Genomic DNA, 25,248 nt, shown 5'->3' with positions numbered 1-25,248 from the left:
GAATGATTTCCTGTGTCGTTCAGTGGTGCTTTTCGGTAATCTCAGTCTCTCACTGAACGAGCTCCTGTGACTGACCAGCATGTCATGGAGTGGGTGGGAGGTGTTATCCAACATTGTCTTTATCTTGGACAGCATCCGCCTCTCCGACACCACCTTGAGGGAGTCCAGCTCCATCCCCACAACATTACTGGCCTTAGGGATCAGTTTATCGAGTCTGTTGGCATCTGCGACCCTCAGCCTGCTCCCCCAGCATGCAACAGCATAGAGGATCGCACTGGCCACAACAGACTCATAGAAAATCCTGAGCATTTTCTGGCAGATGTTGAAGGACCTCAGTCGCCTCAAAAAATAGAGACGACTCTGGCCCTTCCTGTAAAGTGCTGTGGTGTTTTTAGCCCAGTCCAGTTTATTGTCAATGTGTACTCCAAGGTATTTATAGTCCTCCACAATGTCAACACTGACCCCCTGGATTGAAACAGGGGTCAAGTGTTTCCTGGTCTTCCTGAAGTCCACGATCAGTTCCTTGGTCTTTGCCACGTTGAGCTGCAGATGATTCTGCTCACACCACGTGACAAAGGAGTCGACCACAGCCCGGTACTCTGTCTCATCATCCCTGCTGATGCATCCAACCACCGCAGAGTCATCAGAAAACTTCTGAAGATGGCAGGTCTCTGTGCAGTGGCTGAAGTCTGTGGTGTAGAGGGTGAAGAGAAAGGGGGAGAGGACAGTCCCCTGTGGTGCCCCTGTGTTGCTGATCACCTTGTCAGACACACACTGTGGGAGACGTACATATTGTGGTCTTCCTGTCAGGTAATCAACAATCCAGGACACCAGAGAAGCATCCACCTGCATCGCTGCTAACTTATCACCCAGGAGGGTCGGCCTGATGGTGTGGAAAGCACTGGAAAAGTCAAAAAACATGACCCTCACAGTGCTCGCCGGCTGGTCCAGATGGGTGTAGACACGATTGAGCAGGTAGATGATGGCGTCCTCAGTTCCGAGACGAGGCTGATAAGCGAACTGAAGGGGATCCAGATGTGGTCTTACTATGGGTCGCAGCTGGTCCAGGATGAGCCTTTCCAGGGTCTTCATGATGTGGGAGGTCAGTGCCACGGGCCTGTAATCCTGGGGGCCACTGGGACGTGGCGTCTTAGGTACAGGGACGAGGCATGATGTCTTCCACATAACTGGGACCCTCTGCAGACTCAGACTCAGCATGAACAGTTTATGAAAGACTCCACACAGCTGGGGGGCACAGGTCTTGAGGACGAGGGACTCACTCCGCCTGGTCCAGCAGACTTGCCTGAGTGAAGTCTGGTATTGAGTGAAGGTGATGGGTGGGGGAGGGGTGTCAGGACTCTCACAGGAGGCAACATGTGAAGAGAGAGGCTGGCACAGTGGTGTGGCTCTGGATTCCAGGCTGACTACAGGTGAGGTTGTGGGGGTGGGAGCAGACACTGTGGTGTCGAATCTACTGAAAAAAAGATTCAACTCGTTGGCTCTATTCTCACCTCCCTCAGCTCCCCTGCTCTCAGTCACACAGAATAACAATAACTAGATTATTTGTGACGGGCTGACAGGTTAAGTGTGATCATCAGAGGATTCATGGACTGTTACTGTGAACACAGCTGAACCATGAGGACACCTTCACTCATGGCTGACTGTGAGCTCCTGATGGTGGCCTTTGAATGAGGGGAAAGAAAGTCACAACAAACAGTCTTATTATCCAAGGGGGGATTTGTTATTCCCATCAGCTTTTGCCTTGAGCTTCCAGTTGGCGCCAGGTGGGCGCATGAGATGAAGACGGTAGTTGTTCTGGTCAGTGCGAACAAACTGCTTCCAATTTTACAGTTGGTCTAATGTCCGTCACTGGTCACCAGGTCTCTCAATTCCCATTGTTCTTCTCCAACATCTTATCCATATTGTGTTCAATAAACACAGTCTGAGTGCTCACAGCCCTGCCCATCGTCTATCATGTTTTTTTTTTGTTTTTTTGTTTTTTTTGTCCCGTTTGGATCTATAGCCATCAGAATTGTTGTCTTGAGGCTAAGAAAGATGCCAAGCGGATTTATTTTACCAAGTGGATCATCATGGCCTTGCCATATTGGTCCATTTGATTGACCTTTATTAAAATTATGAATTTATTTTATTTTCAGTTGCTACAAACGGGACAGACATGACTGGGGGATAGGACAGGGAGAAAGAATGAAAGAAAGAGGGGGAGAGAAAGAAAACCAGAGGGGAGAAGAGACGGTGAGAAGGGGGGGAAGAGAGAAAAAAAAACAAACAAACAAACAAAAAAAAACTCCTGGGTCACCTGTATGGAGAAAAAAAACAGAAGAGAAAGCAAACAACAAAGAGCAACATAATAAGAAAAAAAAGCACCATCACAATAAACTAGCTAGCAGTAGATATCAATAGTTACTAAATAATAAACGATATTGTGCAGCACGCAAGATAGACAGCGCACAATGTGCTTTGAGGCAGCAGCCAAGAAAGCTGTAGTCCGCGTCTGTGAATACCCATGTGTGCATACCTGTGTGCATCAGCATGCTTGCATTCCAAAGGTTTCTCCATGTAATGATCTGCTAGGGAGTGTGGGGAGCCACAGCCCTGTCCTCTATGGTATGAAGCAGGTATGGAGGAGATCAAAACTCCAGACATCCAGAGGCCCCCAGAACACAAGAGACCAAGGAAGACCCACAGAGGGGCAGCTGCGCCACTGTCCCAGTAAGAGCTGAGGAGAGTACCAGATGAGGGCTCACTCAGCAGCCGCGGAGCAGAAGCCAGGGGGAGCTGCAGTGACGCGCCCGTGAGCTCTGCCGGCAGCCAGCTGTGCCTGAGTGACCGAGCCCCAGGCCGAGAGGCCGGGGGCACCCCACCTCCGAAGTGGCCCGAGCGAGCCCCAGGCTCCAGGCCCCGATAAGCGGCCGCCAAGGAGTGAGCCGGTGTGTACCCGGGCGCCCACCCCCAGACACAAAGAACCACCAACGCACCGACACCTGAGGGAGTCTGCCACTGGCAGGGGAAGTGGTGGTGGGTGGAGATAGGCCTCAAACCTTGGAGGGCCTGAGATGTCCCCAGAGAGGTGGCGTCTGATACCCAACCTGACATATAGACACAGACATACAGGCACACACAGACACAAACATCCATTCCCACCCTCATGCTCTCATATGCACTCACTCCACACTCAACCGACGTGGAGACAGACATAAAGAGACGCTGTACACACGATCACACTCCCCAAGCGTACTCTACAAACCGGGTCTAGGTACCCTTGCCCCTGGAGGGGGGAACTGCACCCAAACCCAGGTGGTGTTACCCTTTTCCCTGTGGTGGGGAGAGGCAGACCACCCCGACATCGTCTATCATGTTGACGTGAATCAACATGACGTGCTTTCCTCCTGTGTCAAATTCCCTTGTAATCCCTCAATGTATTTAAGCCCCGTGTTTTCCTTGCTCTGTGTTGCATCATACCCTCATTATGCTGTGTGTTCTCTCGTTGTGGTCCTACAATAAAGCTGCCTTTTCAGTTAAATTCCCATATGAGAGTCCTGCATTTGGGTCCTCCTGCCAGCCACACAGCGAACTGCGACAATCACAGACATTTATCTACCGGCTTGACTGGCGGCTGCAAAACATTGCAAGATAATCTTGGTCAGGTATTCTTCCAGTCCACAACTTTACCACGAGTGTTGTTATATCAATTTAATTGTCCCACAAGGGGAAACTTGGGTGTAACAGCAGCAAGAAAACACATATACAAACAAACAGTACACATGACACAGAACAGAAACATACACAATTCTTACATATTTACATGAAGGACAATGGTTACCAAAAACTGAGTACCATACTGTTGTTAAATTAAATAAAATTAAATACAGATAAGAGGCAACCCTGGTTGTAGTGTGAATCGGTTGATAAAACAGTGCACGATACAGCGCTGATGTAAACATCTGTGTTTGTTGGGAGCAGTTCAGATTGTACAGTCTGACAGCTGCAGGGAGGAAGGACCTGCGGAAACACTCCTTCATGCATCGAGGATGCAGCAGTCTGTCACTGAAGCAGCTCTGCAGTTCAGCAACATCTACATGCATGGGGCGGGAGATAAACTGCTGCTCCAACATACCACACTGTAAAAAATGACAGATGCCACCACAGAGTCATAGAAGGTCTTTAAAAGCGCTCCCTGGACTCCAAATGACCTCAGCCGCCTCAGCAGGTAGAGTCTGCTCTGACCCTTCCTGTAAAGAGCATCAACCCTGTACTTATACTTTTGTGTTGCTCTCTCATCACATCTTCATTATTCTCATCACTGCTTAAAACAACACACATCTTTTTTTAACTGTCCTTTCTCCAAAACAGAAAGTGGCATTACAGTTGTTTCAGGCTGAGAGACACAAAACGCTCTTCGTATTATCATTCATATATCATCCACACAACTATTTTATTTCTTTTTGTCCACTGGGCAGGTGACCTGCAGAATCATGTCTGCCCCAGCTGGATACCTTTTCACACACACCGTGACGTCAGACACACTCACAGTCACTTCATTCGTCAGACTTCTTTTAAGTTTGCAGCAGGCAACGCGACTGAGTATTGTGTCAAGATAAGTAGGAAGACCACGCTATAATGGACAGTTGAAGGAAAAGGTCAAATTTACAGGGAATCTTTTTGTTTTGTTTTTGGACAGAAAGATGAGAGTTTGATGTGTACATGGCTGTGAACAAAAATATAAATGTGGTGGATCATAAATTTGATTAGTTTTGAAGTTGTACATCTCTGTTCCTTACATTTCATGTCATGCCCTTATTAATGTTTTATTTGTTGCTTTGACTGTTTTCGAATAGAATATGTAGTGGGAATATAGAGGGAGATAAGTAGTGAAAGTTTTGCCTGGGTTGATTGTGCGTCGATCCATTGTTAATGCCTCAGGGCTCCAGTAGGTGGGTTCGCGCGCTTCCTCCTTCACTCAATACAGACGAGTGAGAGTGAGAGCTGCGTGTCTGTGCCGCTCTTTCACCTCTCCTCACTATTTCCCCTGTTTAAGGGCACAACATAAACACTGAGGCTTCAAAATGCAGCATCTACAACACTGTCACTCTGCCTCCACCATGGAGACCGTCTCCATGGTGATGAGTACAACTGGCAGCTGAAACTGTTGTGAACTTCTCCATGAGTCATATTTCCTGTTTCAGAGCTGCTGATTGGCTCTTTGGGCCCTTTACCTTCAGGAGGTCATGGACGAAGCACTGAAGTCGTTTATCACGTAAAAAATATATTTAGTTTATAATAATTTGATAAATAATAAAATATTAATAAAAACTGGAGGTTTTTTTAGAACTTAGATTTTAAGCTATTTATGCCTTTTTTGCTGCTCTTTTTTAAACTTATTCCCTTTAAACTGTATTTATTCTTTTTAAAATATATTGGTTATTGCACTGTAGAGGCTGCTGAGGAACAGTATTTCGTTTCAGGCTGTGTAACACGAAATGACAATAACCAATAAAGTCTTGAGAGCTGCCATCATTGTTCCAGCAGGAGGCAGTAAAACACCAAACTGCACCTGTTGTGCTGAAAAGGTGTGAGCATGTGCAGTAACCCAGTAAGTTACCTGAATATCTCTCTCTCTCTCTCACACACACACACACACACACACACACACACACACACACACACACACACACACACACACACACACACACAGTACTGATACTAATGACTCGCTCTCAGATCTATTTGGGTTTAATGTCAGGGTATATTTGTGGATGAAAGTTTTGGTAGGACACATGATGTGGACAGTCTGGTAATCCCAGAATATTTTAATGTAAGAAAACTCCAGACAGCTCTGGAGAAAGTTTCAGAGTAAAAGCCCTGGAGTGTTTTACATGTTATTCTGTTGGATTAAATCTGACGGAGCTGATTCATAAACACTTCACTGCCAGGTATCAGGTGACCTGCAGAGACTGATCCTACAAACACTCAGAAACAGAGTAAACCAAACTGCACCACAGTGATCAGACGAAACCTTCCTGACATGAACACAGCTCCTCAGTAAAAACTGTGAACCAGCAGAGAGACTACACCCAGCACCATACACCACCTCTCTGACACAGTACACCCTCGGGCAGGTGGTGTCCCCATAAACAGTGTGAAAAGCTCTGATTATTTACTATGTTCAAACAAACTGAGTGTCCGCAAACGTCTGAGCTCACAGTGAGAGCTGCTGGCACAGTTTGGAGGTGTTCTGCCCCCTGCTGGACACACAGAGCTACAACATGAGGATCAGAGGAGGCTGGTGCTGCTTCACCTTTAGACACAAGAAGGAGGTCAAAAAATGTAGAAACAGAGATTGTTTTTAAACCTGTAAAGGGGGAAATCCTGACGAACCAATCCACAGCCAGAAAAGAAGACTAACTCTGTGCTGCTCCAATCAGGAATCAGCTCTGTTACTGTGTGAGTGTGTAAAGTCACAGAGTAGCTGGTTTCAAATGTATCTATAAAGTTTATTTACATTTTATTTAGGCTTCAAAAAACAGTCCAAGTTTATTTCTTTGGACTTTGTTCACTTAATGGATGTTTCCCTGCATTTCTATTTTCACACAGTTTATTTCTTACAGCAGGAAAACTGAACAGAATGTATGTAAGAGGTCAGAGTGAGGATGACGTCACTTAATACAGGAAATACATGTTTGTCTGTTTTGACGATGAAGGACTTCTTCAGCTCTGTAAACAGCTACACTTGAGAGGACAGAGGTGATTTCATGGATCAATAACAATGTGTTTATCAGCTTTCATCATCGCAGTGCAGACATGACGTCAGATCTATCAGAGTGAAGGCCGTCTCTCTGATGACGTCACAGAGCAGAGTCCTTCTGTCCAATAAAGGATCTCAGATCAGCTGCTGCCATCTTGTGGCCACAGTTGGTTACTGTCTCTGAAAGTTGTCTCATGTTTCCTGTTGTCCTGCTAACAAAGGCTGGAGCTCATCATGCTGAGAGGGCAGCAGCATTTTGTGGCTCTTCACACATGTTCATTATATTCTGATGATCCTGGATGGAGACAAACTACAGATAAGTGTGTTCAGCCCAACTAGTTTATCTCATTACAGCAGTTTGATGTTTCCCTTTGAATCCCCCTGAAGATCCTGACAGTGAAGCACGTACATAATACTCCAGCCTTTCAACTCTGAGCTTATTTAGTTCTATTAATACACTGAAATCTCATTTGTGTCATGAAGAAAGTCTTTAATCAAACAGAATTCAAAGATCAGAAACATTTCATATATGGAGTTAAACATGAATCATTGTTTCAACAACATATTTATTGTTGTCATAAACAGACAAGAAGACAACAACAAACTGCTCCTCCCATTCAACACATGTCAGTCCATATCCCAGCAAACTAAATCATCTCCATTTACACATCAAATAGAAACATGAATCACTTGTAATGATTAGAAACTTGATAGAATTTCAAATCTAGTTTGGGGAGTCATTCAGTGAGAAACAGTGAAATGATTTTCCATGTGAAAAGGTGGACAGCAGAAACAGAAAGAAAGAGTGAAACTAAAAGAGAAACAAAGAGCTTTGGAACAACGAGGCAGCAGGAGGACAGCTGCAGTTTAACAGCTTCAACTCACTGACAGGAAACAACATTAGAAACATCATCATCCTCAACTCATCTGCTGCACTGACACTGACACCTTCAACGGACACACCTTCAGTTTATCATCAGTGCTGATGTATGGAAACATCCTGTGAGTGAAAGTGTGTGTGAAGGTGTGTATGTGTGTGTTAGTATCAGGATCAGAGAACGACAGCTTTCCTCTGTTCCAGTCCAGATTCACTCTGATCCTCTGGAACTTCTTCAGTACTGAGAGAGGATCGCCAGGAGCTGATGGTGAGAATGTGTAGCAAAAACCTAAACTGCACCCTATTCTCCATAATCCAAACCATAAGCCTCCCTTCCTCTTCACAGAATCTGCTAACACACCCAGTGCCCACCATGTACTGTCTCCAACATCAACATCCCAGCTGTGAGTCCCTGAGTTAAAGCCCTCAGAGCCCAGGACAGAGTAGGAATCATCAAACCTCTCTGGATTATCAGGAAGCTGCTGCCTCTCTCCTCCTGGTCTCACACTGGTCAGATCTTCAGACAGGATGAGTTCTGGATGAGCAGTGTTTGGGTCCAGAATGAGAGGAGTGTAGGAGACCATGTCCTTCATGTTGTTCCAGATGTTGAAGGTCAGGTTGCCCAGGTGTTTGGCCTGGTCTATCAGAGCTCCTGAGGGCAGCTGTGGATCATCCAGCAGGGGGCAGCGCTGGACTCTTTCCACTGCAGCCTTGTAGTTGTGCAGGAATGAGACGTCTTCAGCTCTCAGCTCCTCCTCTGTGGCTCTGACTGTGTCTGAAAGAGCTGCTATCTCTCTGCTCAGAGCCTCCATCTTCTCCTTCATCATCCCACTCTTCTGCTCCTCTTCCTCCCTCAGTGCAGCCAGCCTGGCCTCCTCTTCCTCTGCTAGAAACTGGTGAAGCTTCTTAAACTGCTCCTTAATCTGCCTCTCTGTGTGTCGGGCCTGGACCTTAATGTGTTCTGCTGTTTGATCAAACTTCACTTGACCTTCTTCACAAACCTTTAACTTCTTCTTTAAGGGCTCCAGAGTTTCCTGAAGTTCCTTCTTGTGTTGTTGTGCAGCTTCATCGATGGGTCTGAATCTGTGATTGGTGTGTTTTTCTGAGTCTCTGCAGACGACACACACTGGCTGCTGATGGTCCAGACAGAAGAGTTTGAGTTTCTCAGAGTGCAGACTGCAGAGATCCTCTGAAGCTCTCTGATCTCTCTCCTGTAGGAACGACTCACACAGGTTCTTTAAAGCTCGGTTTAAAGGTGGATCATAAACTGATTTTTTCTTACAAACTGGACACTCGTGTGTTGGTCTCTCTCTCCACCATCTCTTCAGACAGTCTTTACAGAAGCTGTGGCTACATGACAGAATAACAGGATCTCTGAAGACCTCCTGACAGACCGTACAGCAGAGATCCTCCTCTGATCTGGAAGCCATTGAGTCTGTGAGTGAAGCTGAAAACAGCAGACAGGAAGTACAGTCAGTCCTGGCTCCCCTCCCTCCTCTACCACCTTCACTGAAACTTCCTTTGAGTCGTGTTTTTGCTCAAACTCACATTCAGTGTGTGGAGCGTCAGCAGCTTGAAGCAGCAGTGTTGGAGTTTTCCACTTTTCTCTCCTGTAGCTGGACTCACTCAGAGGAAGCTGCTAGTTTGGTCGGAGCTCAGTCTGATCGTCTGTGCGTATCTCTTTACTGAAGAAGAAAAACATCTTGTTTCCTGGTTTTGTTGCATGTAAGTGATGTGAGGGGAGGAGAAAAATGTTGTTTTACCTGTAGCCTAGGTGTGCTTCATTCCAGAGTTAGACTTTCATCCTGCCAGCAGCTCAAAAGCTATAAAATAGGTTTTCCTCCATTCCAGCTGCACATGTCACAACATTACTCTTAATTTTAATTACTTTTGCAGAATCTATTTAGACTTTGAAGCAAAACTATCAGATTTCTCACATAACTAAAAGATTTAATTTATTCATCAGTAATCATCAGTGCACCTGACTCACATATTTTGGGTAAAACACACTGCTAACCTCAGTAAGGGCCAGTCAAAACACCCTTTACCTCAGGTCACAAATAAGTACAGTATTAAAGTTCTGTGAGTGATGAGACATTCTGTATGATTTTAGGATGGATTTCTTCATTTTAGCCCTGATTTTGATTTTGCTGTATTTCCAAATCTTAGACATAATGGAGGATTTCGGAACATAACACTTATTTTTTAATTTTACCAAAGTACAATATTTAGATTCAGAAATTTTTATATCCGAGGTTCGACTAGCTGCTCTTTTTCTCTGGTTCTGTTCATAATTTTTATGGACAAGATTTCTAGGCGCAGCCAAGTGGCGGAGGGCTTTCACTTTGGTGGCCTCAGAATCTCATCTCTGATTTTTGCGGATGATGTGGTTCTGTTGGCTTCATCGGGTGAGGGCCTCCAGCTCGCAGTGGAACGGTTCGCAGCCGAGTGTGAAGCAGCGGGAATGAGGATCAGCCAACCCGTTCTCACTCCCGACGCGTAAAATAATGACGATTTGTCACGTCCCTTAACTTCTCATGCTGACGCCTAAGGTACCCTTCCACGTTTTTATGTGACGCTGTGGGTTGTCAATTCATTCCAATATGAACCCGCTCGCGGCGATCAGAGACGCTTCGAGCAGAGGCTCCAGCCATCCATTTACTCCAATAATAACCCCGTCACGGCGAAACATGACGTCGTGAAGCACAATCTAACTGGAGAACCGGGGACCCTCTCCGCGAACGGGTTTTTCTCCCTAATTTAATGCTTTCTTTTAATGACATCGTTAACATTTCTCAACAAAAACACGTGAAAGTATCACTGATAATTCAACAATAAAATCGCTTCATGTTGTGGCCATCACACAGTGTTTTCCAAACTGATTCACGATCTGAAAGTGCGCAGATTTAACGTACATAATCCTTTGTTAGGTTTATTATTTTCATTTCACACGTAAAACACATTTATAGATTCATTCATAAATAGCTGTGAATGTTTCACCTGGTATTATGAGATAAACAATGATCGGACTGCCTGTAGATGAATGCTGGTGTGTTTGAGGTGACTCAGGGGTAAAAAGTAAAAACTCAGAAAATATTTAATTGTCACATTTCTACTTTATTCCTTACTTATTGCCAAGTCTTTATATCAGCAAAATGTGTTAAACTATAGTGTGTACAAAAATATTTTTTTACAGAAGCAGACACCTGGTAGAGGGAAACTCAAGGTGGCCAGCTTTGGCTTTTATGGGGTACTGTGTTGACACCATGCATTGTTTGTATGATGTTTATCATAGACTGGTTCAGTTTATTCATGTTAAATCACATGTTGTACTAATAGGTGGAATTTGGCTGATTCAGCCTTTTACTGCAGCTCAGCAGAAACTCCTGTGCTACAGTTTTTCTTTTTGTGATCCTTAAAACAAAAAGAAAAACTGAATAACATCTAGTCCTGCCTTTGTGACGACTTGATTTTTTTTCCTTACAGCTCACTGGTTTGACTTGCTGCTCTTAATGATGCTCAGTTTCTCCTCAGTGCTCTGACTCTCTGTGTTTGCTTGTTGGATGTTGGTCCTCCTGGACGCCTTTCTCACCTGGGCCCAAAAAGTCTTACAGAGGAAAAAGTAAACCAGAGGGTCCAGACAGACGTTGAAAACTGACACCATGGTGGCTGCCTCCTTCAGGTAGTACAACACTGGATCCACAGAGCAGCTGTTCAAAAGAAAAACAAATAGAACTCGAAACAGGTGATAGGGCACAAAACAAACACAGAAGATGCTGACCAGCACCAACATGTTCCTGCGAGACTTCACCAGCTTCTCAGAGCCAGAGGAGGCCAGCTGCCTCTGCTGTGCCTGCAACACCCTGCGGGAGGTGCTGTAGTAGAAGAAGACCATGGATATGGACACCAACAGGAAGATGATAGCAGAGAAGGTGTGCATGATTTTAAGCATCAGACTAACTGATGGACTAAACAGGAGCCCACAGTGGTTGGGGATAGAGGTCAGAGGTTTCTGGGTGATTAAAAACATGATGCCGTAAGTAACTGATGGAGCAAGGAGACAAATCCAGGTGACCACCGAGACAATGTTGGCAGTTCGTACTGACTGCAGGACATGAGTTCCTGAAGGTCGGACGATCTTCAGATACCTGAATAGAGAAGACACAGCATCCAACTTCAACTAATCAGTCACAGTGGAGCCAAATCTCTCATTTTAGGTCAAATTACCACAACTTTCAACCATTGGCACGATTGAAAAAATTCCAACTGTTCCTGACAGTATCAACTCTGTGCTTTTACAGTGATATTAGGATCATTAAAGTAATCTTGGCAAATAACACAGACAAAAAAAAAAAAAAAAAAAGAAAACATTAAAAAAAACAAAAACAAACAGTATTTAAAAAATGGCCTGAATAAATGCTTGTTTTCTGTTGAACTCCATCACACTCACTGTCTGTTTTCTCAGCCAACCTTCATCCTCACGGGGGTGCTGCAACAGAGTGCCTGAGATTACCATACTGAAACTAATACCACTGAGTTGCTGCTTTCAGGAACTGTTAGTTATTAGAAGTGTGACAGGAAGTTGCTCATGAGTGAAGCTCGACATGGTTGTTCCTTCCAATCTAAAGCCGTCCACTGTATTAAATCCCTTTGAGTGGCAATATGAGTAAGTTTCTTACCTGTGTTCAATTATCAGACAGGGTATATGATATTATTAAAGTGATTTGAAATGTATGATGTGTTTTATATGTCAATAGAAAGAATTCAAATCTAAGCTTGAGTTTATGTGACATTTCTGTATTTTGTGTCTTTTTTGCATTAAATCCTGTCCAAATACAACATGTGTCTGTTCCTTGGAGGAAGTGATGCAAGAGAGAGTTTAACGGGCAGTGAATCTCAATACAGGACACAGGGTCACATTGGGTGCAACAGTGCATACACATTGATAATTTAGTCAGGGACACAGCGTTTGTGGTCATTAACACTTTTTGTAATCATTAGCAGTAAAGGCTCCTCACCTGTTGGCAGCTACATAACACATGAATAAGATGCTGGCGTACATGTTGAGGAAGAGGGCAGAAGCTCCAAAGCTGCAGTAGAGCTGCCAAACGATGACTGATGTGCTACCATAGTGGCTGATGCGCAGTGGCAGAGAGAGGCAGAGCAGGAAGTCAGCAGCTGTCAGGTTCTTCATGTAGACCATCAAGCTGCTTGATGCCTGCTGCTGAGCTCCACAAAAGTAAAACTTCAGGATCAAGCCATTGAGGAGTAAGCCTACCTGAACAGACACGGATCATGGAGAACAGGAATTTAGCACATGCACAAAGATCTTTTGTCAAATTAATAACAGTCCACAATCTGAAGATTTGAAACTTACCAGAAACAACAGGCTGTAGACCAGCATAAAGAAAGGGTTGACCGATGTGCCGACAGGATCACAGGTCTCGTTCAAAGGCGAAGTCATGTTTTTTGGGTCAACCATGTTCCTGAAGCTGAAAAATTAATCCTTTTCATTGAGATCCGTCTTTCAAAGTATCTGGCTCGATAGAGTCTACTGTTAGTCAAAGACCAAGGATTCACTTCCTCATGTTGTTTTACAAAGAGATTGTAACATGGAAGTGTGCCAAATGTGATGATATCTGAATGTGAGCAAGGTGTTAAGCTGTCACATATAATGCACCAAGTTTCACACTGGTTCAGATCTTCATGCCTCACACTGAAAATCAAGGAAACATTTGTATTTTACATTAAGTCATATCCAAGTATTTTGATGGGGAAGAAATAAAGAAAACAGTGAATGGACTGGACTCATAACTCAGACGCCCTCTACAGGAAAGGGCAGAGCAGGCTGTACCTGCTGCGGAGACTCAGGTCGTTCGGAGTAGAGGGCCCACTCCTGAAGACCTTCTATGACTCTGTGGTGGCCTCAGCCATCTTCTATGGTCTGCTGGGGCGGCAGCATCTCTGCTGGGGACAGGAAGAGACTGAACAGGCTGATCAGAAGGGCCAGCTCTGTTCTCGGATGCCCTCTGGACCCAGTGGAGGTGGTGAGTGACAGGAGAACGGTGGCTAAGATGTCATCCCTGTTGGACAACATCTCCCACCCCATGCAGCAGACTGTGACAGCACTGAGCAGCTCCTTCAGTGGGAGACTGTGGCAGCCACGGTGTGGGACGGAGAGATTTTGCAGGTCTTTACTCCCCACTGCTGTCAGACTCCACAACAAAGACTTTCGCAGCTGATCAAACCCTCACACGTGCAATAAGACTGCTATATGTGCAATTCTTCTTCTGACGAAGTTGTATTTTTGTATTTTCTTACTCAGTTGTATATAGTATTTGTATTTCTATTTTATTGTATTGTATATAGTATTTTATTTTATTCTATTGTATTTTATTGCATTCCAGTGTTTTCTAATTTCTGCTACATAACTTTGCACTTTTGCTGTAACAAAACAAATTTCCCACCTGTGGGACTAATAAAGGTCATCTTATCTTAACCAGGCAGCTACTGACATATATGACTTGATTCTTTTTTATTTATTTATTTTACTTCTTTATTTATTCATTCTATTTATTGTCCAATTCTTCACTTAAACTCATCTAACCACGTTCTCCTAACACAAAACATCAAGCCATTTCTCTTCTTCTTTTCTCTTTTACTCAGTAGAGTGTTGACTCGAGTCAGACCAGTGTTCCAGTCCAGGTTTTCTCTATGTTTCTATAGGTGGTGCAGACTGTTTCGTAAATAAGAAACAAAGAAGGACTCATCCAGGCTGGAGAAACTGATCAGGAAGGCTGGCTCTGTGGTCGGCATGAAGCTGGACACTCTGGTGTCAGTGACAGAGAAAAGGACACTAAAAAAACAGCTGGACATTATGAACAATGCTGGGCATCCTCTGCACACGGCCATTAACAACCAGAAGAGTCTGTTCACTGACAGGTTGCTTCTCTCCAAGACAAGAACTAACAGACTTAAAAACTCCTTTGTCCCACACGCCATCAAACTGTTTAACTCCTCTCTGGAGGGGAGAGGGAGGGGAGACAGGAGGACATAGGAGGGGGGAACAACTAAGCTGTAGTGCCTCTTCACTTCACTGTGCAATACTTTTGTTAATAGTCAACGGTGCAATAGACCTCAATACTTGAAATGTGCAATTCACTTGTATTTTTATTTTTATTCCTATTTATTCTATTTATCCCCTTCGTATATTTTATTTATATTTGTTTCTGTATTTATATATGTGTGTGTTTAATATATATAATATTCTGTAACTCTGTAACTTCTGTCGGTGCTGTGCTTTTGGAAACCGAATTTCCCAGAGGAACCCACCCGAGGGATTAATAAAGTTTTATCTTAGCTTATCTTATCTTATCTTATAAGGAGGGAAGATGAGCGGAGATCTCAGACGGTTGCAGGAAGTACACCAAGACAACCACTTTGCCAGTTTAGCTGAGATGATCCATTTATCTTCAGAACTCATCCTATGACTCCTCAGCTCACATCTGGTTAATGGACGTGTTGTTAGGAGGTGGTGGGTAGGTTTATTGTTGTTGTTTGGGTTTTGTTTTCCCTTTTGTTATAGGTAGGCGAGGCGGGGCTTGATGGCATTTCAACACACCTGCGACGCATCGGACGTCATCAGTGAGCGCTTTTAGGGAGTGGAGTCACGGACGTCTGGTGTCGGAGTATTGTCGCTGTCACAAGTGCCTGTTCCATTGCCTGCCCGCCTACCTAGGATTTTGTGTTGGCTATTGTGGATCCGTGACGGAGTGCTATGTTCCATCAGGCTGCAGTTACTGCAGCTGCTGTGGTTTGTGTGTCAAGTAAGCTCTCCAACTCTCTCTGTCCACTTGTGTTTAACGTTCGGCTATCAACGGTACGCCATAAACTCTGTTTTGTTCCTTGTTGTCAGGTAGCTCCGGTGCGTCACCTGTCTACCTGCATACCTCGGCTCCGCCTCATATCCTCGGTGTGAATCTCCTGGCACATTTTTATTTATCACTGTATATAGCCCTTCCCTTGTAAATATTCCCTAATCGTATATATAAATTGGCATCACAAACTATTTTGTGTCCGTGTGTGTTTCTGCCACGTAATCCATCTGTGTCAGTTTACCTAACACGTGTTTAATGTTGGAGGAACAAATCAATGAATGGGTGGGTATGTGGATTTTCATAAGCATCGGTCACACACTCACATACTATTTTTTCAAAAGGTAACAAATGCATATGTCTGGTTTTGTGTTAAAGTGTAAGGCCAAAGATATTACAGACCAAATCTAAAAATAATATTAATCAGCATTTCGAAAAGCTCTTCACTTAAACAACAGCCAATCAGAAAAAAGCTGCAAACCACAGGAAGAATGAGAACTCTGGCCTCCTTCATGACGCTCCGAGGTCTTAGATTTTCAAACCACTTCCTGAGCTCACACTAAATGTCGTTACAGATCGTATGATGATAAAGAGCGTGAGAATTTAGTGGAGTGATACCACAAAGTAGCCTAAATATGATCCACAGAAAAAGTCAGTACATGTCAACACTAAAATACACCAGCTCATGTTATTAGATACATGCAGTGTGATTTCTGGTCATTTCTGTGTTGGGCTGCTTCAGCCACTGTATTTATTTTAGCTGATATTTTTCAGATGAGGTTTAATTTTGTTTTGCTTTGTTTATTTATGTGAATAAAACCCTGGCTGAGATAATACAGCACAGATGCCCCCTGAAGCATCATTTAAAAAAACTAAATGTTAGTAAGTGTCACCAGGTTCCTGCAGCTCTATGATCATCTTTCCTGTTCATAAATAACAACAGATATTAAAACACAAGGTACCAAACAGACACACACTTTGTAACACTATATACACTTTATTATTAGCTCTGTGATGAGAAATCTTGCTGTAGCAGGAGCAGGAAGTAGCTGCTGTGGTTATACGTGCACATCATACAAACATATAAATAGATACTGTAATGTGCTACTGTTGCCCTGTCTATGTAACTAATAAAGTGAAGTTAAAGAGTTTTATACAGATATTAACTGTCCCGTGAGGACAAAAAATGATTTTTGATTTTGTGTTACATCAGCAGGATATGAGAACACCCAAAAGACTGAATAGAAAAAAGCTGACACATGAACACTGATGTTGTTTGTGTGGGAGTGGGTTTGTGCTGAGATCAGCCTTCTATTGATCTCTGAGCTCAGTACAAACTCCTGTGGTTCATGAGGACTTGGGATCCATGACACTGGTTTCACTGAACTAAAATGTCAAACTTTTCCTTAAAGCTCATTGATTTAACTTGTTGCTATAACAATGTCCACTTGCACTCTTGCTCCTGCTCTTGCTATTCTTGGTTGCTTCTTAGATGTTGGTCCCCACTGATACAATCCTCGGGCTCATCTGATCCCAAAAAGACTTACAGAGGAAAAAGTAAACAAGAGGGTCCAGACAGATGTTGAAAACTGACACCATGGTGGCCACCTCCTCCAAGTAGAACAATACTGGACCCGCAGAGCAACTGGTCCACAGAAAAGTGACAGGAAGACAAACCAGATTATAGGGCACAAAACAAACACAGAAGATGCTGACCAGCACCAACATGTTCCTGCGAGACTTCACCAGCTTCTCAGCATTGGAGGAGGCCAGCTGCCTCTGCTGTGCCTGCAACACCCTGCGGGAGATGCCGTGGTAGAAGAAGACCAGGGATATGAAGACCAAGAGGAAGATGATGGCACAGATGGTGTGGAGGATTTTGAAGAATAGGCTGATTGATGCACTGAAGAGGGGCCAACATTGGCTTGGGGTAAAAGTCAGGGGTTTCTGGGTGATGAAAAAGAGGATGCTATAAGTAACTGATGGAGCTAGGAGACAAACCCAAGTGACCATGGAGATGATGTGCGCAGTTCGCACTGACTGCAGGACATGAGTTCCTGAAGGATGGACGATTTTCAGATACCTGAAGAGAGAAGACAAAGGAGACAGTAGATAACTTCACGAAGCAGTCACAGTGGTACCACATTCGCAAAGGTCATTATCAAGTTAAAATGATATGTCTACACTGTTTTTAGGTGTCATGGTGCAGTGAGTGGACGTGTTTGGTGGCTGCTCCTTACAATCAGGAATAGAAAACACTGAAAACTCGTTAACAGACAACTCAACTGAGTAAGGCGAACGTAGTTGGTGAGGAATAAGGCAAACGGAGGCCAAAATGCCAAGGGGACAGGACAAAGCCGCAAAAACTAATACTAACAATGCAACAGGACAAGCTTGCATGAGCCCCAACAGTATAATTAGCGACTCAGCTGGAGAGCTAATAAAAGCTATCGAGTCATCGAAATCAGAAATGAAACAAGATAATCAAAGGCTGAGAGAAGACAACACGCTACAGCAGGAACTGGGCGGCAAACTCGATAAGATAAAGGAGGACATAAAAACTCTGTCGGAGAGAGTGGGGGAAGCTGAGGACCGAGTGGGAAATATAAAATGATATGTCTACACCTTGATCAGCAATGCAGGGGTTTTAGCCATTAACACTGTCATGAACTGTAGTGGGAAATATGTAAAGGTTCCTCACCTGTTGGCAGCGATATAACACATGAATATGATGCTGGCATACATGTTCATGTAGAAGGCAGAAGCTCCAAAGCTGCAGTAGACCTTTTGAATGATGAATGACTTTCTATCATAGTGGGCGATGCGCAGTGGCAGAGAGAGGCAGAGCAGGAAGTCAGCAGCTGTCAGGTTCTTCAGGTAGACCATCAAACTGTTTGACTCCTGCTGCTGAGCTTGACCAATGTAAAACTTTAAGATGAAGCCATTGAGGAGTAAACCTACCTGAAGAGACAGAGAGAGGGTGAGGAGATGAGAACCTTGGTACATACAGTCCTTTGAGAAACTTAAAGCAATTTCTAACACAGCACTGAAGATTGGAAACTTACCAGAAACACCAAACTGTAGACCAGTACAAAGAAAGTGTTGAGTGATGGGACAACTGGATCACAGGTCTGGTTGAAAGATGAAGTCCCATTTGTTGAGTCAGCCATGCTTCTTCAGCTGAAAAACAAATCCACTTTATTCTCTCTTTGAATGGCTTTACCATCATAGTCTAATTTTATTGTTAAAAAAAACAAAGTCAAACTATCCATCCACCCATCTTTATCCACTTTATCCGGCCGGGTCGCGGGGGGAGCACCCTAAGCAGAGAAGCCCAGATCTCCCTCTCCCCAGCCACCTCCTCCAGCTTATCCGGGGGAACACCAAGGCTTTCCCAGGCCAGCCAAGAGATATAATCTCTCCAGCGTGTCCTGGGTCTGCTCCAGGGCCTCCTCCCAGTGGGACATGCCCGGAACACCTCACCCAGGAGGCGCCCAGGAGGCATCCTTGTCAGATGCCCGAACCACCTCGGCTGGCTCCTTTCGATGTAGAGGAGCAGCTGCTCTACTCTGAGAACTTCTCACCCTATCTCTAAGGGAGAGGCCGGCCATCCTTCGGAGGAAGCTCATTTCTGCCGCTTGTTCTTTCGGTCACTACCCAGAGCTCGTGGCCATAGGTGAGGGTAGGGATGTAGATCGACCGGTAAATTGAGGGCTTCGCTTTTACACTCAGCTCCCTCTTCACCATGACGGATGAGTGCAGCGTTCGCATCACTGCAGCCGCAGCACCAACCCGTCTGTCAATCTCCGGCTCCCTTCTCCCATCACTCGCGAACAAGACCCCGAGATACTTGAACTCCTCCACTTGGGGCAGGAACTCATCCCCGACCCGGAGTGGGCACTCCACCCTTTTCTGGCTAAGAACCATGGCCTCAGATTTGGAGTTTCTGACCTCATTCCCGCTGCTTCACACTCAGCTGCAAAGCGTTCCAGTGCGAGCTGGAGGCCCTCACCCGATGAAGCCAACAGAATCACATTATCCGCAAAAAGCAGAGATGAGATTCTGAGGCCACCTAAGTGAAAGCCCTCCGCCACATGGCTGCACCTAGAAATCCTGTCCATAAAAATTATAAACAGAACCGGTAACAAAGGGCAGCCCTGGCGGAGCCCATCACCCACTGGGAACGAGTCCGACTTATGCAAACCAAGCTCTTGCAACGGTTGCATAGGGATCGAATGGCCCATAGCAATGGGCCAGACACCACATTCTCCCGCAACACCTCCCACAGGACACCTCGAAGGACACGGTCAGATGCCTTCTCCAAGTCCACAAAACACATGTAGACTGGTTGGGCAAACTCCCATGCACCCTCAAGTATCCTCGAGAGGATAAAGAGCTGGTCCAGTGTTCCGCGACCAGGATGAAAACCGCATTGTTCCTCCTGTATCCAAGGTTCGACTAGCGGACGAACTCTCCTTTCCAGCACCCTGGCATAGACTTTCCCAGGGAGGCTGAGGAGTGTGATCCCCCTGTAGTTGGAACACACCCTCCGGTCTCCCTTCTTAAAGATGGGGACCACCACCCCGGTCTGCCATTCCAGGGGTACTGCCCCTGATCTCCACGCAACATTGTAGAGGCGTGTCAACCAGGACAACCCTACAACGTCCAGGGCCTTCAGGAACTCGGAGCAGACCTCATCAACACTAGGGGCTCTGCCACCAAGGAGTTGTTTAACTGCCTCAGTGACCTCGCCCTGGAAATTGGCGGGTCTTTCCCCTCATCCCCAGACTCTGCTTCCTCCTCGGAAGACGTGTCAGTGGGATTAAGGAGGTCCTCGAAGTATTCCTTCCACCGCCTGACAATTTTCTCAGTCGACATCAGCAGCGCTCCGCCAGCACTATACACAGTGCAGGTAGAGCACGGCTATCCCCTCCTGAGACGCCTGATGATTTGCCAGAATCTCTTCGAGGCAGTCCGAAAGTCGTTTTCCATGGCCTCTCCGAACTCCTCCCACATCCGAGTTTTTGCTTCAGCCACTGCCCGAGCCGCATTCCGCTTGGCCTCTTAATACCTGTCGGCTGCCTCCGGAGTCCCACAGGCTAACCAAGCCCAATCGGACTCCTTCAGCCTGGTGGCTCCCTTCACCTCTGGTGTCCACCATTTGGTTCGGGGATTACCACCACGGCAGGCACCAACCACCTTGCGGCCGGAGCTCAATGCAGCAGCTTCGGCAATGGACATGGTCCATTCGGAATCAATGTCCCCCGTCTCCCTCGGAATGCTGTTGAAGCTCTGCCGGAGGTGTGCGTTGAAGATCTCGCGGATTGGGGCCTCTGCTAGACGTTCCCAGCACACCCTCACTACGTGTTTAGGTGCACCGGGTCCGTCCAGCGTCCTCCCACGCCACCTGATCCAACTCACCGCCAGGTGGTGATCAGTTGACAGCTCAGCCCCTCTCTTTACCCGAGTGTCCAGAACATATGGTCGCAGGTCTGGTGATACGATTACAAAATCGATCATTGACCTGCGGCCTAGGAGAGTCCTGGTGCCACGTGCCACTTATGGACACTCTTATGTTCGAACAAGGTGTTCGTTATGGCCAAACTGTGATTTGCAAAGAAGTCCAATAACAAAACACCGCTCGGGTTCAGATGAGGGAGGCCGTTCAATCACGCCCCTCCAGGTCTCGCTGTCGTTACCCACGCGGGAGGATGGGCCCATGTCTCCTCTTCGGGCTGTCCTAAGGCCCGGCCATCAGACGCTCGCCCTCGGGCACCCTCCCCGGGTCTGGCTCTAGGGCAGGGCCCCGGTAACCCTATCCCGGGCAGGGTAAACTGTTCCCTCGATGTTCTCTTCATAAGGGTCTTCTGAATCGCTCTTTGTCTGGTCCCTCACCCAGGACCAATTTGCCATGGGAGACCCTACCAGGGGGCAGAAGCCCCCAGACAACATAGCCCCTGGGATCCCTGGGAAATACAAACCCCTCCAACACGATAAGGTAGCGATTCACTGAGAGAAAGTTAAACTAATTTTAAATATTCTTTTGAACTCTACTGCATCTCTTTTTAAGACAGTAATTTTAATACATGGAGCTTTCTTGGGGAGTTTGCTGACAGTTTGACTAAATTCAGTTCACAACAGTTGTCTCAAGTTGGTTTCTATATGATGCACCCTACAGTCTTGCAGCATTAAAAGCAAAGTTGAGAGCTTAACATGCAAGTATAGAAATCATTAGTGGTGTCATCTTTCATGTACAGTTTATATTTATGGAAGCAAAAATGAATCACTTCCTCTCACGAGTCTAATCGTAACAATCATTTCAACATGGACCAAGACAATTCTTTACTCTGAGCATTACAAGGTATCATGTATAACAACATATAACTGGTTATAATCTTGTCTGCATATGTCCAGGTCTACAACATGTTCTTCTTAACAAGAGCTTGTAACATGGGATTGCTGCACAGTCTGTGTGATGATATATAAAGCGTGTCTATACAGATGATAATTTCACATACGGAATCGGAGCAAGGAGGTGTTAAGTAGTCACATATGTTGGACAAAGTTTCATACTGGCATTTCATTTGTGTTTCACCCAGAAGTGTAAACAAAAGTTGTATCCAAATATTTTTGATCATCAGAAAGCATGCCAACAAGAGGAAAGTGAAACCAGTCGCTTTTTCTCATCTGTGATTTCCTCACGAAATACCAAATATTAGTTTATTAGATCTTAGATTTTGCACATTGGCAGAGGCCATTTGTAATGCTGATGCAGCTGTGTAGAGTATTTCTATTCCGGGTGTCAGTAGTCACTAAAAGTGATCTTTTAAGCTAAGCATGAAATATGTAGAAGTTCAAACAATTTAAGGATGATCAACCAGCAAGACTCACCTCTGTTTCTGCAGTTTTCAGTGAGCAAGTAAAGCTGCTTGAGTAGTTATGCCCATCTGGTTTAACAGTATTGCTGCACATCAGGAAACACACAGTGATCACACCACTAACAGGCACTCTGACTTATTTCCTGCTTGTCTTCCCTGCTAAATAGGGCCAACATGTTTCTAATACAGGCATGAAATTTTCTGATCAGTTGTGATATATGCCATTTTTCTCAGATGACCTCATGATGAGAATGAGGACCCAAGCACACACAAAATGGTGTGAAGGTGTATGTTAAAAAAAAAAGCTAGCCTTTATTATTGGCTTTACACAACACTACAAAGTAATGAGACATGAAACATGAAGGAAACACAGATGGAGATGAAGAACAGAGGTAAACACACATAACAAATATGCACAAAGGGAAAATGAGGAAATGGGTAGGAGACAAAGCTGACACAAATCAGACACGAGCAGGAAGAAGCAAAACAATACACTGATGCAGGGCACAGGACTATCAAAGTAAAATAAGGACAAACATCAAACCAGGGACACTAGACACAACACAAGAAACACAGGAGGCAGAGAGAACACCTAAACACTGGAAATAATTAACAAATAACCAGGAAACAAGTTAAAATTGTGAATATTAATAAACACAAACATAACCACGGAGTCACTAGACTCCAGACCATAACAGTTTGATGTTATCTTCTATTTTAACTGCATCAGTCAGCCATCTAAACCACCCACACCAGCCCCATCTTCATCTTCATCTTGATCCTTATATCTGTCTTTTTTTACTAAAACACACGTTTTGCAGGATGTTGCTGGCACAGCAGTGGCAGAGGCCCCTCTGGCTTTTGGATGAGATTTAAAGTCAGTGTCATAGATGTCAGTCTTCATCAAGATCTATATGAGAGTTAAATCAATACATACACACGCCCACATAGACAGCATCAGTGTTACTGTTGCTATTTTGCTACTGTGGCCGATCAGCTCACAGTGTCACCCTGTATATTATCTCTTCCTCGTTCTGTTGCACTGGTGTTAGGTACTAACATGCAAGTTAGTACCTAACACCAGTGCAGTAATTAACCATTGCAGGTTGATTACTGGTGGTTCCTCTCTCTGCTATAATTGAACTGGTCTCCTGTGCTCATTGATTCATTCATTGGTCTTTCCTGGAGTTTGCTGCTCTCACTGGACAAGCAGTTGACCAATTTACTTGTCACCTTGCAATGCAGTAGTCTTCAGGGGTTACCTGAGTTTAATGACTGATTGACTACACCCAGTGAGTTTTGGATAAAGGTGTCTAAGGCTACGGTCCCACTGCAGGTCATAATGCTTAATTCCGTTTCTTTGATCGAATCCGATTTTTTTTGTCCGGTTGTTCACACTACGAATAAAATGTGACACCAAAACGCACTCTAGTGTGAACTGTTAACGGCCCTCAAAGCAAAAGAAGTCATCACACACAACATGCTTAGACCCAGACCAAACAGTATTGTTTGACTGATGGCCCTTAACCCTTTAAGACCTAGCATAGAACCAAGTCCGCCAGAGCTTATATTATATTTTTACATGCTGTGGAGCCATTTTTGGGAGCATTTCAAGTTGCTATACATCAATACAACCATTATAGCCCAAATTTTAATAATATGTCTGTCACGGTTCTGGGTCAGTTTCGATTTTTAGTTTATTTTTGAATGATTGGTTTGGTTTTGGGCGCTATGAGTATTATTATTATAATGATGATGATTAGAATTCTATGTTTCTGTTTATTCATGTTTAAGGATTTGTTCTCGGTTGTATCTCACGTTTAGTTTAGTTCAGGTTCCATGTGTCATTCTCTGTCTGTTTGTCTCTCAGTGTCAGGTGTGCGTCTTGGTGTAGTGTTCTCGTTTCCTGTTTTATTGTGAAGGTCTGCATCTCATGCGAGTGTGTTCAGTTTTACCTCTGTCTCGTCTTGTTGATTATTCCCAGCTGTGTCCACCACCTGTGTGTAATTCCCCTGTGTTTCTCTGTGTGTATTTAAGTCATGTCCTCTGTCATTGTAGTTGCTGCTCCATCTGTGTATCCACCATGTTTCATCCATGTGTTCCCTGCTGTCTACCATCGTCTGCCTCTGCTCGCCGTCCTTCATGTTCTGGTTTCTGCGCTGTAGTTCAGTTGTTTTCCAGTATAGTTTGTCTTCGTTTGCCACTTTCCCTTTGCCGTTTATTCAATAAACCACCTTCACACCTTCACGACTGCCTGCATTTGGACCCTCCTTCATTTCTTCCACATGGCTCTTCTCACTCGCCGTGACAGTACGGACCAGCCAGATATGGATCCAGCGGCAGTCACCCCACCCACGGAGCTTCGGAATTTCATAACGGACTCAGCTTCAAAATTAATCAACCTGTGGTTAGAGCATGAGGGAGAAACGTTTCTCTACATTCTGGAAGCCAGGCTACAACAGCTTATTTCCGATTATCCCTGGCTATTGGACTCACTGCACCCGCTGGTACAAAACTTCATCCTTCACCCCCCCGCCGCTACCGCTCGTTTCCACGGAGTACGTGCCGTCTGAACAGCCGGATGAGGGATTATCCGGCCCGTCGGAGCCGTCTCCGAAAAGAAAGCGACGTTCCCGCCGTCGGCGTAGCACCCCACAGCCGGATGTCGGGACATGTAAGCCACCGGCAGTGGTGAGTGAGAGGGACACTGTTTCTGCGTTGCCAGAAACAAGGACGATTTATTCATTTTTCACTATCTCACTATCATTTTCTGTGTTTCCACTTAAAATGATAGTGGTTTTTCTATGGCCGCTGCTTCAAAGACTGTTTCTTCTGCCCTCAGTTTAGTCGCCACTA

General features: G+C 45.0%; 3 protein-coding genes across 3 annotated transcripts; all 3 read right to left on the bottom strand.

Moving 5' to 3' along the window:
* Nucleotides 1–7,232: 7,232 nt before the first annotated feature.
* On the bottom strand, nt 7,233–9,070 carry LOC113015666 (nuclear factor 7, ovary-like). Its single transcript, XM_080299152.1, has 2 exons — nt 7,936–9,070; nt 7,233–7,902 (listed from the first exon to the last, which is right to left on the bottom strand). The coding sequence occupies exons 1-2, from the start codon at nt 9,068–9,070 to the stop codon at nt 7,682–7,684; spliced, it is 1,356 nt and encodes a 451-aa protein (XP_080155278.1). The 3' UTR covers nt 7,233–7,681.
* Nucleotides 9,071–10,157: 1,087 nt separating this feature from the next.
* Nucleotides 10,158–13,019, bottom strand: LOC145426108 (P2Y purinoceptor 14-like). The gene is made up of 2 exons (XM_080299642.1): nt 12,659–13,019; nt 10,158–11,788 (listed from the first exon to the last, which is right to left on the bottom strand). The coding sequence occupies exons 1-2, from the start codon at nt 12,841–12,843 to the stop codon at nt 11,128–11,130; spliced, it is 846 nt and encodes a 281-aa protein (XP_080155768.1). The 5' UTR covers nt 12,844–13,019; the 3' UTR covers nt 10,158–11,127.
* Nucleotides 13,020–16,491: 3,472 nt separating this feature from the next.
* LOC145423488 (P2Y purinoceptor 14-like) lies at nt 16,492–18,684 on the bottom strand. The gene is made up of 3 exons (XM_080296074.1): nt 18,580–18,684; nt 18,216–18,475; nt 16,492–17,597 (listed from the first exon to the last, which is right to left on the bottom strand). Exons 1-3 carry the CDS (start codon nt 18,682–18,684, stop codon nt 17,003–17,005), a joined length of 960 nt encoding a protein of 319 aa, XP_080152200.1. The 3' UTR covers nt 16,492–17,002.
* Between the last annotated feature and the right edge of the window lie 6,564 nt (nt 18,685–25,248).

This window comes from Astatotilapia calliptera, chromosome 3 (genome assembly GCF_964374335.1).
Source record: "Astatotilapia calliptera chromosome 3, fAstCal68.1, whole genome shotgun sequence".
Classification (NCBI taxonomy): Eukaryota; Metazoa; Chordata; class Actinopteri; order Cichliformes; family Cichlidae; genus Astatotilapia; species Astatotilapia calliptera.
The sequence above is the reverse complement of the archived record's forward strand: the minus strand, read 5'-3'. Positions and strand labels throughout refer to the sequence as shown.